The following is a 16,566-nucleotide window of genomic DNA, read 5'->3' on the forward strand; positions in this document are numbered from 1 at the left end:
TCTGCAGTTCCTACTATCTCTGAAACAATAATTCTACCATTTGATTCCAATCCACAACAGCGATCTGTTCTTTACGTTGTTACATCCGACAGGGAATGTTTAAAGTACTATGGCTGAATTTTTCCCAGCCCCTGATTAACTTTGGCAATGGTGAATTAGTTGGGAAAATGTGGTAAGATCAGGTGAAAGATTCTCAACATTGAGTGGAAAAAAATGTCTGATTTTCTTCTCAATGTTTTAAGAACCATGGCCAGCATTTCCCAACACATCAGAGCACACTCAATGGGCAGCAACTGTTTGCAGTGCCCACTCCTGCACCATCCAGGACATTGGCATTAAGCAAGCACTGGCTTCACCAAAGCATGGCACATTGCAGACCAGTTATAATTCAATTCGCCATTTCTGTTTGAAGTTCACTGACTCCTTTCGTTGCAATACTGTTTCAAAAGCACACTGCACTCCAGAACGGTCATCCATCTCTTACATTAACTTGCCTTCTTAATGCTCACTCACTTTGTGCCTGCTCGAGTGCTCAGTGCATCTCTGTATTGCCTTGCCTCTTAGTGCAGTCACAAAGTCAGATACCTAAGATTTTAGAGTAGATTTGTAGCTCAGGCTGTGGATGGTTGGCTCGCCGAGCAGGTTCGTTGTTCCACAGATGTTTCATTACCCTGCTGGGTAACATCATCAGTGTAGCCTCCGATGAAGCACTGTTGTATTTTCCCCCTTATTTAAATAACAGGCAGGAAAACACAACAGCACTTCGTTGGAGGCTGCACTGATGATGTTACCCAGCAGGGTAATGAAACATCTGCGGAACAACAAACCAGCTCGGCGAGCCAACCAACCTCAACAAAGTCAGGTAGTTTGACAGCAGTGGTTGCCAGCAGTGGACAGTCAAAGGATAGACATGTAGCTGTATAATACTGTGCTACATCACTGTCACACCGGCAATGTCAGCAGCTTATGTGGCAAACGTGTTTGAACCGAATAGCCATGTCTCAAGTCTAAGGAGAGTCGTCCTCAGTGAAGTCAAGACGGTCCTGCAACACTAAGTCAACATCATTGTCTAATCTCAGTCCATGGCTCGAACATGATCCACTTGTGCTGTTCAGAATCAGAGGTTCCCTATCATTACAGTGTGTGGAATGGGCTACAGTCAATCCTGCATTTCTAGTGCAAATAGTCCACGGTAAGCCACGAATCTGCACAGAGTTCAATTAGGGATCAAGTCAGCAATCAGCCAAGACTGTCTAAGTCAAGGTTTGTGGGGGTGGGGAGTGCAGATGAGTGTGAAGGCAAAGTTTGGTCCATCCAGTCCTTTTCCCATTTCAGTACACAATGAAAAATACGGAACAATAGTAAAATACAGTCTTTACACAGAACACACCTAACAGGGTGCGCTGCATAATCCCTGCATGTTGCACTCTGCACAACTAAGCAGGCAAAAAGGGGAATGTGATGGAAGCTGAAGAGCTGGGAGGGTGGAAGCAGCCTTCCACAGAGGGAGCCGGCACCAATAAGCAACAGCTACATCACCTCCGTCATAACAATAGTGACACATCGAGTGCAACATGCCAGACAGGACACCCAGTTCCAATAGATCAGAGTAAAATGAAATTGTCATTCTGTAAGTTTATTATTCAGAAGGCAAGGATCCCCTGTTTAGTCCCAGAAACAATTTTTTAAACTTTATTCACTTTTCCCATTGTTTCATAAATGTTACCTTAACAATTGTTGAAGGCTTAACAGCATGTGATACTCCCACATTCAACAGTGACAAGATGTCCTGTTATAACGGGCATTAGGGAAAGAGTAGCACACTCGATTGGTATCCTCTATAGCTACATCTACAATGACATTTGATCAAACTGGTTACAATTAAAGTGCCAATCAATTTATGAATGAGAAGTTCTGTTTTCAATGAAGTGTTACCCATGCCACCTTTGTGCACTCAGAAGTATTTCCTTAATGTTTGCCCCAAAGTCTCTCCATCCCGTCTACTGTGAAGGGCTATTCATGACTGGCAATTTTTAACATAGTACACAGCAGGGTTTTAAATATGGTGCCAGCGATGGGAAACCTGGAAGATCCCAGCAGTGGTGAGTAATTCCACTGCTAAGCATCAGAGTGGCACCTGAGAGGCATGGTGCATATCTATTGAAATGAGCAGTTAAGAATCGCATGAGATAAGTCACTAGAACTCATGAGAAAGCCTCCATGAAACTTCCCAAAATTGAAACTTGGCTGATTTTTTTTGGAAAATTCATCCCTATTCTCCTGACTTATCAATGCTGCCTACAAATTGGCATTCAGTTTCTTACAGATGAATTCGAGGGAATGATGATAATACAAAGGAACTCAAAATTCGAGAGGACAGATGCCGAAAAGCTTTGCAGATGAATCTGATACACAATTTTTAAGAAGTCTAAAATTGACACTGCAATCTAATACAGACAATACTTGGAAACACCAAGGAGGAGAACTTGTTTCCTACTTTTGCCATAGGTAAAATGAGAGAGATGTTCACCAGAATCTCCCATGTGCAATTTACACCTGATAATAATCCTAACAGGAGTCCAGAACTTCAGCATCAACATGAGCAATAAAAAAGCTGGATCATACAGTGAAGCCTTATTGTTCAATTTTTCAAGTTGCTTGATGATCTAAAGGGAAGACCACTAGCAGATCTCAGGTGGGTGGGAAGAGGCCAGCCCACTGTGATTATGTAGGGCCCAATCAGGGGATGTGAGGAGGGGCCCTATCCAATTATATTTTGTTGCTCAGATTCTCTGACACTAGTGCTTCTGGTGCCTGCAGATGTTTCCCTTAGTGCTGTCCTCATGCATCCAACAAGTTTGTGATCTTCTAAATCTGAATTTAATCTTTTCACTGACTGTTTGCATAGGATTTAAAGTGCCAATATCTGCCCGTCAAACTGTTACATCAGGCCCCTCTCTTCTGATCTATGCCTTGCATCCTTCTATCCTCCAATGGAAGGCAGCTGCAAAATGGCTCCCCTTCCACATCCATCACCATGTCATTTCAACACTGCTGGCTTTCACTGGTCAGGGATGGGACAGGTCATGATCCCCGCTTGTCACTTATGTAATTTGAGAAGGTATGTTTGATTGCATTTGGTATAGCCTGGTGCTATAATCACTGGACTGTTAAACCAGAGACCCAGGTAATGTTCTGGCAAATAGATTCAATGAGAATGTGGAATTAGGAGTCTAATGATGACCATGAATCTGTTGTCGGAAAAGTGCTATGGTTCACTAATGTTCTTTAGAAAAGGAAACTGCTGTCCTTACCTTGTCTGATTTACGTATGACTTCAGATCCACAGCAATGTAGTTGGCTCTTAACTGCCTTCTGGGCAATTAGGAATAACAATAAATCCCGTTCTACTGAGTGACATGCTCCTTCGATGAATGAATAAAAATGTTAGCTGTACATAAAAAAGAGTCTTAACTGCCTCTTTAACAATCTTAATTAGCTTCCCATTTCAATCATGTGGGTTCACTGACACACTGACTTCACAGCGAACATTTAATTCCTATAGCAATGTCTACTTCTAATTCGGTCAGCTCTGGCATCTTTTTCTTTTATTACTCAACAGCTTGTCTTGAAATAATTTAAAAACAAGTGACAAATTGATCAAAGTAAAATTTATTAGCATCCTTCACCTTACTTGTGAGAAGAACACCAAGAAAAAATGGCTACCAATTCAAAATTGTTTGTTTTTGTTGATATGCTTTGAGAAAGTCTGAATCTGGAGCAGATGGACAGTTGGTGATTAAGGAAACTGGATGAAGGTTGAGTGTTTAAGCCCTTGGTCCCTGCACCCACAGCCTTCTAATTCTGAAGTGTAACTGCTGCCACTGAACTAGAGTGAGGAAACAAATACAATAAGTATGAGATAACACAGTGTGGAGCTGGAGGAGCACAGCAGGCCAGGCAGCATCAGAAGAGCAGAAAAGCTGATGTTTTGGGTCAAGACCCTTCAGAAAAATTTTCCTTTTTCTGAAGAAGGGTCCTGACTCGAAACATCAGCTTTCCTGCTCCTCTGATGCTCCCTGGCCTGCTGTGCTCCTCCAGCTCCACACTGTGTTATCTCTGACTCCAACATCTGCAGTTCTAACTATCTCTGAGTGAGTTACAATCAGTGTAATTTTGGTGGAAAGATTTTAATAGGCCATAACCAACAAACTTTGTTTAAAAATTTGTGGAGAATAATGTCCTTGATTATTTAAATGGTACAAGGTAGCAAAACAGCCATTTTGCGCCAAGAAGACGAAGCAGGAAAATTCCATCTTGGCTGCTGAAGGCAGGAAAATCCTAGACAAAGCAGGTAGCTACCATATTAATTGTCGGTATAGGAGACGCAGGGGGATGTTGTAGGGGGTTAGGGTGTGGGAGGGTAGGGGGGAATCACGGAAAAAAGGCAAAAAACCCGGTAAGCACTGCAGAGAGAAACAGCATTATGAAGAAACAAGTTTAAAAGCTTGAGAGCAATAAATCACTACAGAATAACTAATAATACAATGAAAAACTTTTATTGAAAAACTTAATGCTGTTATACACTCAGAGTTTTAAACAAAAGACTGGCACATAAAGGGAATGTGGCAGAGTCTACCGAATTTTATAGCAATTCAATTGAAAACAGCATCGTGAATACAAAAGCAAAAGCTTAATGCACAGGAGAGTTAAAACAATGATAAGGATTGTAAATGGATTTGCATTAATGAGATTAATTGGCACGTTGAAATGAAAAAAGTACATCCTGCAGATTTCAAATCAGAGGTTGACCATACAAAACATGAGTCTGGATTTTATGGAGACTACAGTTCTTAAAATACAACATTGCCTCAAACTGAAATATTAAATGCAGAATCACAGCAGAAAAGGAGGCACTACACATGAAAAGACCTCAGCACCCTCTTTAGAAAAGTTAATCAAGGCATTTATTGGGGAGTCAAAAGAACTGTGGATGCTATAAATCAGAAAAAAAAAACAGAAGTTACTGGATAAGCTCAGCAGGTCTGGCAGCATCTGCGGAGAGACATCAGGGTGAATGTTCCTCAGAGGAAGGGTCACTCGACCCAAAACGTTAACTCTGATTTCTCTCCACAAATGTTGCCAGACCTGCTGAGCTTATCCAGCAATTTATTTTTTTTGTAACTTACTGGGGAGGTTCGTGATACAAAGAACTTCAGATGGTCAACAAATGCTGGCATTACCTGTAATGCCCTATCCCATGAAAGGATAATATCTGAGTACTTCTTTCTGGTCAGCACAGACGGCAGGGTAGAATTGGCTTATTGTTTTTATTGATAGTTACTTATGTGGGATTATTGGTAGTTGACTCAGGTCCAAGAAAGTCCAATTACGGATAAATTCATTTTCTTTAATCATAAATTATGTGATATTGCCATACGACTTTATTTCTTATATTATGCTTTAACAACAGTGAATGCAAGCAATGGTATTTGTGCCCATGGCATCCAGATTTTGACCTCAGTGTGGATTTTAAAACTTTAAACTTCCCTTAAGAATGTGAATCAACAGAGAATGGTTAAACTTCCTTGTCCCACAAACTGAGCTTCTGTCAAATAAAGAAATTATTTGGTTGCCCCTGTGACTTGCTGCAGATTTGTTGCAAATGTGCTTTCATTGACCAAGGACAACGTAACCGGTCTATCAAACTTAATTTAAAGACCCTGATCTCAGAAATTCAATTACCCTCATGTATTTCTCTTGGTCATATAGACTGAGGGTCAGATATAAGCTGAATTGATGTTCGAATAATCATTTGTATTTTTTCTTTCTTAAATGAGTAAAATCAGTAGAACCTAAACCATTTCACAACACTTCTAATGATATTAGCATTCATTTTGGAACAGAAATAAATGTATACACTTAAATGCCAACGTATTTCTTACTGAAGTTACAGCCAGTGACATGTATTTAAAGTAAAATATTTTCTTGTATATGTTGTAGATCAGTAATTATCACTGTTTAATATGTATCAAATAAAGCAGTGCTGTGAGTACCAACCTCTGGGCAATGCTATTGCAGACCCTCCTCCAGTCTATAGCTCAATCTTTTGCTCAGCCAAATTCATATCCATCCTACCATGTTCCTTTTATTCCACAGACCTCAAACATTATGATAGTTAATAATGTAATTTTGCCCTTTTATGCTACAGATTTGGGAGGCCACATCAACCCTCTCTGCTACTTCAAAACACAGAATCAATCCAGATAAACTAATTTGCTGGAATTCCTTCATCAATTCAGCCTTGTCAAAGTACTTGTTAATTATGTCTTGGATTATCATTTTGTTACACTTCAAATAAATGTGGACTATCAAATTTTAGCTTCTAACATCTGATTGTTCTACCCAAGCTCTGTCATGGCCTACAATTTTATAAAGAAAACTTCTTCACACAGTAAGACAGTATCCCATCACCAAGTCACCTTTTATTCACATTTGGTCAGTGCGTGGGCTCTGATCAGCCAGCTCAGAGCCAGTGCCTAGAATATGGCGACTTGCTAAATCTCCTCTTTATATCTGTCAGCCAGGGCTCCCTGATTAGCCCATGTTAACAACCCCAATCAATGATCTCATAGTCAATGAGATCCACATGGCCCTCATTCCAATCCACTACAGCGGTTGAGGCCAAACTATTGAATTTTTCAACATGGAGTTAAGTACAGTTCTTAGGGTTAAAGGAATCAAAGTGTATGAGGAGAAAGCAGGAACAAGGTTCTGAGTTGGATAATCAGCCATGGTCACACTGAGTGGAGGAGCAGATTCGTAGAAAGAAATGGCACACTCCTACTCCTCTGTTCTATGTTTCTAATTTTCTATGCAAAAACATCAAAATAAAATGGCTGCATTGGTCACTTGACCAGAGTTTGAGGTAAACTTTGAGAGGCAAAAGTAGATTCCTTCTGCATTAAGATTACATTTTATCTTAGAATGTTAAAATCAGGAAATTGCGTCATTGTCAAGAAATTTGCATCTCCTATTTAATTCACATGTGTGATCATTTGACATATTGAGAGATAAAAGGCTCACTTGCAAGTGAACCAGCTTTGAAAGATAATAGTCCTCAATTCCAGAACACAAACTGCACTATACACACAACAGCTGTTTTTGAGCAGCAGAGCTGTGAAGAAAACAAAACTAATCTGTGGCAAGAAATGAAATCGTCTTTCTGCCTGTTTCTCTCATCATCTTGGAATACAGCATCCTGTGTGAAAAAAATAAGTTAGGAAAACAATCATTCATTGAGGACCCCCTACAGATTCCGTTATTGCCGAGGCTACAAGTCATCCAATAAATAACGGTGGTCTCAGGTTTAGAATCTAACATCTCAAGGACTCTAATAACCTTTAAACTACACAACTTTTATTCTTCCTGTTTGTTCCAGGCACTTATCAACTGCATTTTGTGTGTATTTCATGTCACAGCTTTATTATTTTTATTCTCAGGAACAGTAGGTAATAAATCTCCTTGTTCTTTTACACCAGTAAACATTGGTAATTGGCTCCTTCGTTGTTGAGTGAACTACAATTTTATTGAAACATGATAGTTACACGCTAGAACAAAATTTATTGTTACTGACAAAGAATGTGTTTAAAACAAGGAACTAGTTTACCTCTCTTCAGCTGATTGCAACAAATTTCAGGTCAAACTGACTGTAGCTGCTGGTTTATCCCCATATTCTTTTGCAAAAAAGAATCAAAAGTTAAATATTGCAGCCTTAATTCTCCTTAAATTTCAGCCTTACTTCGCTCAGATATAACTGAGCTAACCCTCGTGATGTTAACTTGTCACAAGATACATTGGAGTGCAGGTTCATAGTTCCTTGAAAGTGGAGTCGCAGGTAGATAGGATAATGAAGAAGGTGTTTAGTATGCTTGCCTTTATTGGTCAGTGCACTGAGTGTAGAAGTTGGGAGATTCTGCTGTGGCTGTACAGGATATTAGTGTGGCCACTTTTGGAGTATTGCAATTCTGGTCTCCCTGCTATAGGAAGGATGTTGTGAAACTAGAAAGGATTCAGAAAAGATTTACGAAGCTGTTGCCAGGGTTGGAGGGTTTGAGCTATAGGGTGAGGCTGAATAGGCTGGGGCTATTTTTCCTGGAGCGTCGGAGGCTGAGGGGTGATGTTATAGAGGTTTATAAGATCATGAGGGGCATAGATATGGTGAATAGGCAAGGTCTTTTCCCTGGGGTGGGGGAATCCAAAACTAGAGGTCATAGGTTTAAGGTGAGAGGGGAACGATTTAAAAGGTACCTAAAGGGCAACTTTCTCACACAGAGTGTGGAGCGTGTGTGGAACGAGCTACCAGAGGAAGTGGATACTGGTATGATTACAATATTTAAAAGGCACCTGGATGGGTATATGAATAGAAAGGGTTTAGAGGGATATAGGCCAGATACTGGCAAATGGGATTAGATTTATATAGGACATCTGGTCGGCATGGACGAGTTGGACCAAAGGGTCTGTTTCTGTATAGTATATCTCTATGACCATATGACTCTAACAATCATCCTTTTTAACCCATCCCACATTTCAATTACCCCTTTCTTCACTATGACTTTGGCAGAATCTGCTTTCCTTAGTGAAGACAGGTGCAATATGACCATTTAGTGCCTCAGCCGCCATGCCTGCTCACAAGTCATTTGTCCCCTTTCCATTTCACCTTATGATCTCCATGGTCAGTAAGGTAGCTCTGAATTTATTTGTCCCATTTATTTCCCATTGTGAAAATGTACCTCAACCATACCAGAGCTATATTTTCCTTTTTGGTCCCTAGTCCATTTTACTGTTACAACACCTTTGGGTCCTTTTCATGGTAGTTGCCATTCTTATTTATTCTGTGATAGATTTAAGTGTCACCTGTAAGGCTGACATTTATTGCCCACCCCTTAAATTGGATGTCAATTTGAACCTATCAGAAGGTAATTGTGGTTCTAGAGTCACATATAGGTCAGAACTAAGTGAACCAGATGAGTTTTTACAACAATCAATGATAGTTGCCATGCCACCATTATTAACAACAGGTTCCAATTCCAGATTCATTAATGTCTACCAGGTGGCATGATGGGATTTGATTCTATCCCAGGAGCACCATGGCTTGCAGATGACTAGTCTAGTGACAGCAAGCACCTTCTCATTACTTTTTCTACTTCCTTTCTGAAGTTTTTATATTCCGCCTGGCTCTCACTTGTATCATCAACTTGATATTTGGAATTGGTGCCCTTTTTGTTACCTGACTTACTCTCTGTCCCATTTATCATCCAGCCCTGGATTTGTTTGGCCTACTTGTCCCATTTGTTGGGATGTACCTCAACTATATCAAAACCATAGCCTCTTCAAAGGTAGGCCATTGCTCGCTTAGTTTTGCCTGATAGCTAATCATTCTGATGACAGATCAACTCCCAACTCATTGAAATTCAGCCTGCTTAAGTTAGTTACTTCTACCATGGATATATCCTTGTCCTTTTTTATAAATAATGCAAATCTTGTATACTATAATCAATGTTCCTTAAATGTTGCAATGCTGACTTAATCCACTTGACTCAACATATTTTCCAGAACTAGATCTAGCAATGTCTAATTCCTCATTGGACTAGACACAAGGGTCTTCCATTTCTGTCCCCAGTAGAGCCAGAAATGGAGCAAGGTAGACTCAAGAACATTGTACCACTAGTCTGTGTGCCTGTTCCCTGAATGCAGCACCCCCATCCCTCAACCTAGGCCATTTTCCCAGAGGAAGAATAGAGGTGTGAAAGGGCTACCTGCCTGCAATGCATTGGGCAGCCAATTGTCATCATTGAACGCAGTCTAAAGCTTGTTAACACAGACCAACTATTTGGCTTTCCATCTCCTGGAAGTGACAGGGAACAGTTTAATTGCCTAGGTACAGCAGTAACAGTGAGCTACTGTAGTGAGAGGCTCCCCTGCAATGGTGGCCTGTCTGCAAAGACCATTTTTTCCTTCAAATTTAAGATAATTGGAGAAAAAGCACTTTTTTCTTGAGCTTTGAGCACTTCTGAATTCAAAGGCCTATGATTGGCCCATCAGCTTCTAGAGGCCACACACAGTCCTTTACTGGGTAATGAGGCAACTGGCCATTGATTGGCTGCTCCATGAAAAATCAGATTAAGTGACTGCTTCCCACATAGTGTGAGCTTCAGATTATCATTGAGACTGTCAGTAGGGTTCTGAAAATCCTGTCCATGCTGATTTCAAAGATTTCCCTACACATAAATCAGAAACTATTCTCCCTCTCTGGCACGTGTCGTATTGATATGCCAGTTTATGTTTGGATAGACCCCCACTATCGGTATATTATAGTATTTGCACATCCTTAAGGTTCCATTGAAATTGCTTCTCTGTATCTTTGTTAATAGTGCTGTCCTACAGATTACGCCACCTCCTCCCAACCAATAGTACCTCCATTTCAAAAAAAATTATCAAGTATATTCTGCCCATGATTATTCTAGGACATCTCTGTTTGTCCAATACAGTAACATTTTCCTTATTCAATATTGCCTCTTCTCCTGTTTCTTATCTTTTCTGAACACCTTGTATCCAAGGATAGTTAATGCAGTACTTCAATTTTTTTAAAGAGCCAGATTTCCATTAATGTTATAAGATCATATTCCCCTGTGGCTGTTTGTACCTGCAGCTCATCAAGGTTCTCCTCAGCTCACTGAAGCTGCTTTGTTTCCTGAGATGTAGGAAGCCTGGCCAGTCAACATTAAACCTACTCAATAAGCTAAATTCACGCCTTTCAGGTTAGACTGTTGTAGACAGCTTCCTGACATGGTTCTTTTTTAACTATTATACTCCCCAATCAAACCTAACTGCACCAAGTAAAAACCAAAAGAACTGCGGATGCTGTAAATCAGGAACAAAAACAAAGTTGCTGGAAAAGCTCAGCAGGTCTGGCAGCATCTGTGAAGGAGAAAACAGAGTTAACGTTTTGGGTCCGGTGACCCTTCATCAGTTCTGGTAACTCTGTTTTCTCCTTCACAGATGCTGCCAGACCTGCTGAGCTTTTCCAGCAACTTTGTTTTTGTTTCTAACTGCACCAAGGCCCTATGTTAAAATCTCCATTTTACTTCTGAAAGCCTCACACAAAATTGGATGTTTATGCTGCAATTTGAAACTTGTAAAATAGGCACAGCAAGTTCATTTTCTTCCCACTTAATGTACAATACTGTGAATCCATATTAAATGTACTAAACCAGAAGAATTGGAAACAGGCAAGGTGCAAGTTCCCTTTATGTGTGAAATACATTTTGTGCTCAGAGAGGTACTATTGATTATTCTGGTGACACTGCCAAATCTGCATGTTCTTTCTGAACAGACTGAAATCAAATACAAATTCAGTACCATGTTACTGCATTTTATTTGTGCTTTGTTTTCTGAGCTATTGCAAGAAAAGACAAGAAAGAACCATTAGTGGGCTGAATGGGTTTTTATTGGCACAATGAAATCACTCTTTTTAAACTAAAGTTTAAGTGCCCATTCAAGATGATTGAGATAATTCAAACAAAATATACCAGGAAATAAACAGTAGAGTACTGTTGCAGTTGAGAGCTAATTTTATCAGGTACTGGTTCTAAGTAGGCATAAAGTAAGACCACTTCCCACTGTGCAACAATGGAACAACAAAGATCATTAATTCATGAAAGTTGACAGCAGTGACTGATAAGCTGAACTACTGTCCCCTTCTGCCTGCAATCCTCACATTCATCATTCCAATGGCTGCACCAGGAAAATGTGAGATGGTGGTAAGGTGACCAAGTTCACTAATCCATCTTGAAGTTATTACTCCATACATCACAGTCAATATGCCATACCCTCTATATTCCATCAAGACACGATCTTTAAAATCATTGTTCTGAAATACAGTGCCCAGAATTTTATTCTCAACATAGAATTGAGAGATAAAAATAATAAACCAACTCACCCCGCAACAAAAATTCAATCATGGTTAAATTCAAAACATTTTTGTTAATTGAATTTAACCTTTTGCAGTCTTCAGTTACCTATTTATAGATTTGATTCCTGATACAGTACTTAATTTGCACAGTTGGTTTTTGAAGGCGGTAATGTAGCTTAATGATTCATTTCTCAGAGCTCTCTTGAACTATATTTTTTTTGCATGCTAAGATACAAGAATAGCAATGATTTATTTTGTATTTTTATTAAGTTAGTTCTCTGGGATCAATCAGTGTTTATTGCCCTTGAGGAGGTGAGAGTGACCCTTTGTTGGAGGGTATTTTGAGGATGCTTCTATGTTGTCTGGTAATGAGTTCCTAGACTTTAACTCAGAGCCAGTAGTGATGAGACAATAACTTATCTGTCCAGGTCAGGGTGTTGTATGATTTTGAGGGGAATTTGGAAAATAATAATATTCTCCTATTTACATCAAGACCTCACGGTACAGCTGGTTGTTAAAATGTATCCGCGTAAAAAGGAATTTGCATCCATATAGCACCATTCCTAATTTGCAAACACCTAAAGTGCTTCACATTTAATAAACTGTTTTTTGAAATATATTCAGAGTTATAACATGGCCGAGCACAGCAACCCATTTATGCACAGCAAGGGATTACAAACAACAGTGAGATAAATGACTAATCAAACTCTTTGAGTGATGTTAATTGAAGGATAAATTTTGTTCAGGATAAACTCAGTGGAGTACCCCAAATGAGCATTTCCCCAGTGTGACTTTGCCATTACCATTTCTCACCCTAATGATCTTGAGGTGTGAAGGCAGAGTAAACAGCCTTTACAGTTGGAGAAAAATCTATCAAACTGAGGATTTTGAGAAGTTTCTCAGAAAAGATCTCAGCATTAAAAGTGAGACCACAGCAAATAAACCTGTTCCAATGATAATAAGGAGATAACTCTCATCTTGAATGCACCATGTTTTGGATGAGGTGGAATGTTCAACATTTGTCTTTTCAACAGTTGCCTTTTTTTAAACTTGCTCCCTGGATTTGACTGATAATGGCACATCTCCAATTATTGCCCATGGGTGAAAAGGTCTTGAACTAGAGGGTATCAATTTAAGATGGTTGGCTAAAGAATGAATGGTAACATGAAGGAAAACTTTATAATGCAGTGAATGGTCGGGATCTGGAATGCACTGACAGTTTGGAGGTAGGAGGTACAATCTGACCTTTCAAAAGGGAGTCTGAAAAGCACATGAAGAGGACAGTTGTAGGGTTAGGGAAAAATGTAGGGTGATGGGCATAGCTGGTTGTTCTTTCAGAGAAATGGCATAGATGCAAGGGGCTGACTGGCCTCCTTCCATTATGTAACCATTCCACAATTTTGTAACTCTTTTAGCTGCATGGATGAATTAATGATTCATGTTGAGGTTGCCCACAGTCATTTCACAATTAGCCATGATATAAAGAAATGAAAATTTCACCTGAGCTGTAGTTCAAATGTTGAAGAGAGTTGTTGAACTTGATCTGATTAATATTGGGTGATCATTTAGATGTAAAGAGAAATTGAGTGGTAAATTCCCACAACAGTAAGGGACTTGCCTTGATTTCAAGAATGGAATATTCCTTACTGTTGTATGAAATTGCCATATCAACATGAAATCATTTTTCACAATTTTCCTCAATGCACTATTCTGTAGTAATTCTACGCATCTATGCAGGAGCAGAAAAATCTGCACACTGAGGTTTGAGACGGTTTTCAAAAAATGCTTTCAGGAATGTGGAACTGTTGCAAATAAATATAACATTTCTTGTAGCACACCATATTTTAGATGTAGTGGGTGGCTCCAGGTCTACTTTCTTTAGCAGTTACTTTTTAAATTTGTTCTCAGGATGTGGATGATGGTAGTAAAGCTGATTTATTTCCCAGCCCTAGTTACACTGAGGAGGTATTTTGTCGGTCTCTATTTAATTATCTGTCTTTGTGGTGATGGTACTTCATAATAGTGTTAGGGTGCAAATTACAGATATTGACGTAATAACCAAACCTGTTCAAGTCAGGGTGGCATTAGCTTGGAAGACACTTGAAGATGATAGTAATCTCACACTGTCGTTAGTCTTGTCCGTCTCAGAAGTAGAAATTAGAGCAAAGGGATGTAGCGATTTAGCAAACTCCTCTGCTCAAAATGATGTTGAGCTTTTTCAATAAAGTCACCTCAATTTTCTAGATGGTTAAAGTTGGTTCGGAATAAGTCCAGCAGTGTGGATTTGACTCCCATTCTGTCTATGCGAGACTTGGGACCTTATCTTGCCCTGTGAATGGAAGGTAATGGCAAACCACCACTGCCAAGAAAATACCTCAGAAATATTCAGCAGTGGATACATATGAGCCATGCAGAGCCCAATTGAATGAATGAATAAATGACCAATAATGTGCATCTATTGATTTGGTGTAACCCAGCACAAAGTACACAAAGTGCAACAAAGTTGATCCTGGCCAAAGCAAAAGTGCAACACTTCTGCCAAATAATATTTGTTTTATAATTTTCACTTACAGACAGTGTTGAAGATGAGTTGGAAATGGCTACCGTCTGCCATCGCCCTGAGGGGCTGGAGCAGCTTGAGGCACAAACTAAATTCACAAAGAAAGAGCTTCAGATCCTCTATAGGGGTTTTAAAAATGTAAGTATATAAAATAAATGGAACTTAGAGATCTTTAAATAAAACTTAAAGTTAATTATCTTAAGGTTATGGATTGCATAGTCTGCAGCTTTGAATACAATGTCTGCCATTGTGAGATTGGATGATTTAGTTAAAGGATTTCCTTCTTCATCCTTATAGTAAGATCCAAGAATGGGATGGTGGAAGCTCGACGGCAAGAATGATCCATTTGATGCTGAATTGTATCTTAATGCTAATTGCCTTTTTATGAGCTAGAGTTGTATTTTCAGTTTGTTCAGCCATATTCAAAGAATTTGGGGAGAGGAATAAGCCAGGATTCCAAGTTTTCTTGGTGCTGTTCCCCATCGCTGTAACCCTTCCTGAAGTGTGGCAGAGTGGGAGCAACTCTCGGGAAACTCTGGGTCTAGGACCTTTGCTGCTAACAGTTCTCCAGTGACTTCTGCTAGAAAGATTAGGTTGAGAATTGTGTGGATTTCATTCCAAGTGCATAGATTGTTCTAATTCGCGAACGGAGTTAATGCATGAAAAAATGTATCAGTTCTTAATTCAGTACAGTACCAATCTAGCCCAATTTAAAATTGAAAATGCCCCTTTTTAACCACCGTGGTTCCATGCATTTGCACCTGGCCAATGTGTGGGAGATATTTTTTCATTTCTTCTTGCACACGCATTTGATTTATGCAGCTAATGCCATAGAGTTTGCAAAAGTATTTAATCGGATCCTTAACTTGATTTCCTTATCCCTTTCTTCTTCTCTAAGGCTGTATGATTTGCAGATCAAAATATGGAATAGTCTAACTAGTGTTCTCTAACATGTGACTTTTTTCTGACTAATAGAATTTACAACAACACCTGATGCTGTTGTGAATATGAAGTAAACATTTTAGATTTTGGAAGACAATTTTGTTCTTTCACAGTTAAACTTTGGTTTCAAATCTTGGATTTGGTTTTTGTGCTCAAAATTCTGATTCTCCAGAATTCAAACTGAACTCTAACGACAACTTTATATGAACAGTTATTCATTGCCTGCTTGTCAAACAAGTAAATGAGCAAAAACTGATAATTCAAAATTACTTCAGAGATAGTAGGAACTGCAGATGCTGGAGAATCTGAGATAACAAGGTGTAGAGCTGGATGAACACAGCAGGCCAAGCAGCATCAGAGGAGCAGGAAAGCTGACGTTTCGGGCCTAGACCCTTCTTCAGAAATGGGGGAGGGGAAGGGGGTTCTGAAATAAATAGGGAGAGGGGGGAGGTGGATAGAAGATGGATAGAGGAGAAGATAGGTGGAGAGGAGACAGACAGGTCAAAGAGGCAGGGATGGAGCCAGGAAAGGTGAGAGTAGGTGGGGAGGTAGGGAGGAGATAGGTCAGTCCAGGGAGGATGGACAGGTCAAGGGGGCGGGATGAGGCTAGTAGGTAGGAGATGGGGGTGGGGCTTGAGGTGGGAGGAGGAGATAAGTGGGAGGAAGGACAGATTAGGGAGGCGGGGACAAGCTGAGCTGGTTTTGGGATGCGGTAGGGGGAGGGGAGATTTTGAAGCTTGTGAAGTCCACATTGATACCATTGGGCTGCAGGGTTCCCAAGCGAAATAGAAGGTGCTGTTCCTGCAATCTTCGGGTGGCATTTGTTGTGGTACTGCAGGAGGCCCAGGATGGACATGTCGTCTGCGGAATGGGAGGGGGAGTTGAAATGGTTTGCGAATGGGAGGTGCAGTTGTTTAGTGCGAACCGAGCATAGGTGTTCCGCAAAGTGGTCCCCAAGCCTCCGCTTGGTTTCCCTGATGTCGAGGAGGCCACATCTGGAACAGCGGATACAGTATACCACATTAGCAGATGTGCAGGTGAACATCTGCTTGATGTGTAAGGTCTTCTTGGGGCCTGGGATGGGGGTGAGG

General features: G+C 40.1%; 1 protein-coding gene across 2 annotated transcripts in view; it reads left to right on the top strand.

Moving 5' to 3' along the window:
- The window catches only part of kcnip4a (potassium voltage-gated channel interacting protein 4a), a 321,012-nt gene that overhangs the window by 241,693 nt on the left and 62,753 nt on the right, over positions 1 to 16,566 (top strand). Inside the window, exons 1-2 of one of the 2 annotated variants that reach the window (XM_048598857.1) lie at positions 9,303 to 9,397; positions 14,547 to 14,671. In XM_048598857.1, coding sequence (XP_048454814.1) covers positions 14,570 to 14,671 — 102 coding nt within the window. In that variant the 5' untranslated portion in view covers positions 9,303 to 9,397; positions 14,547 to 14,569. Of the gene's footprint in view, positions 1 to 9,302; positions 9,398 to 14,546; positions 14,672 to 16,566 lie in introns of those variants that run through there. The other variant, XM_048598853.1, reaches the window with a different exon arrangement.

This window comes from Rhincodon typus, chromosome 1 (genome assembly GCF_021869965.1).
Source record: "Rhincodon typus isolate 14 chromosome 1, sRhiTyp1.1, whole genome shotgun sequence".
Lineage (NCBI taxonomy): Eukaryota > Metazoa > Chordata > Chondrichthyes > Orectolobiformes > Rhincodontidae > Rhincodon > Rhincodon typus.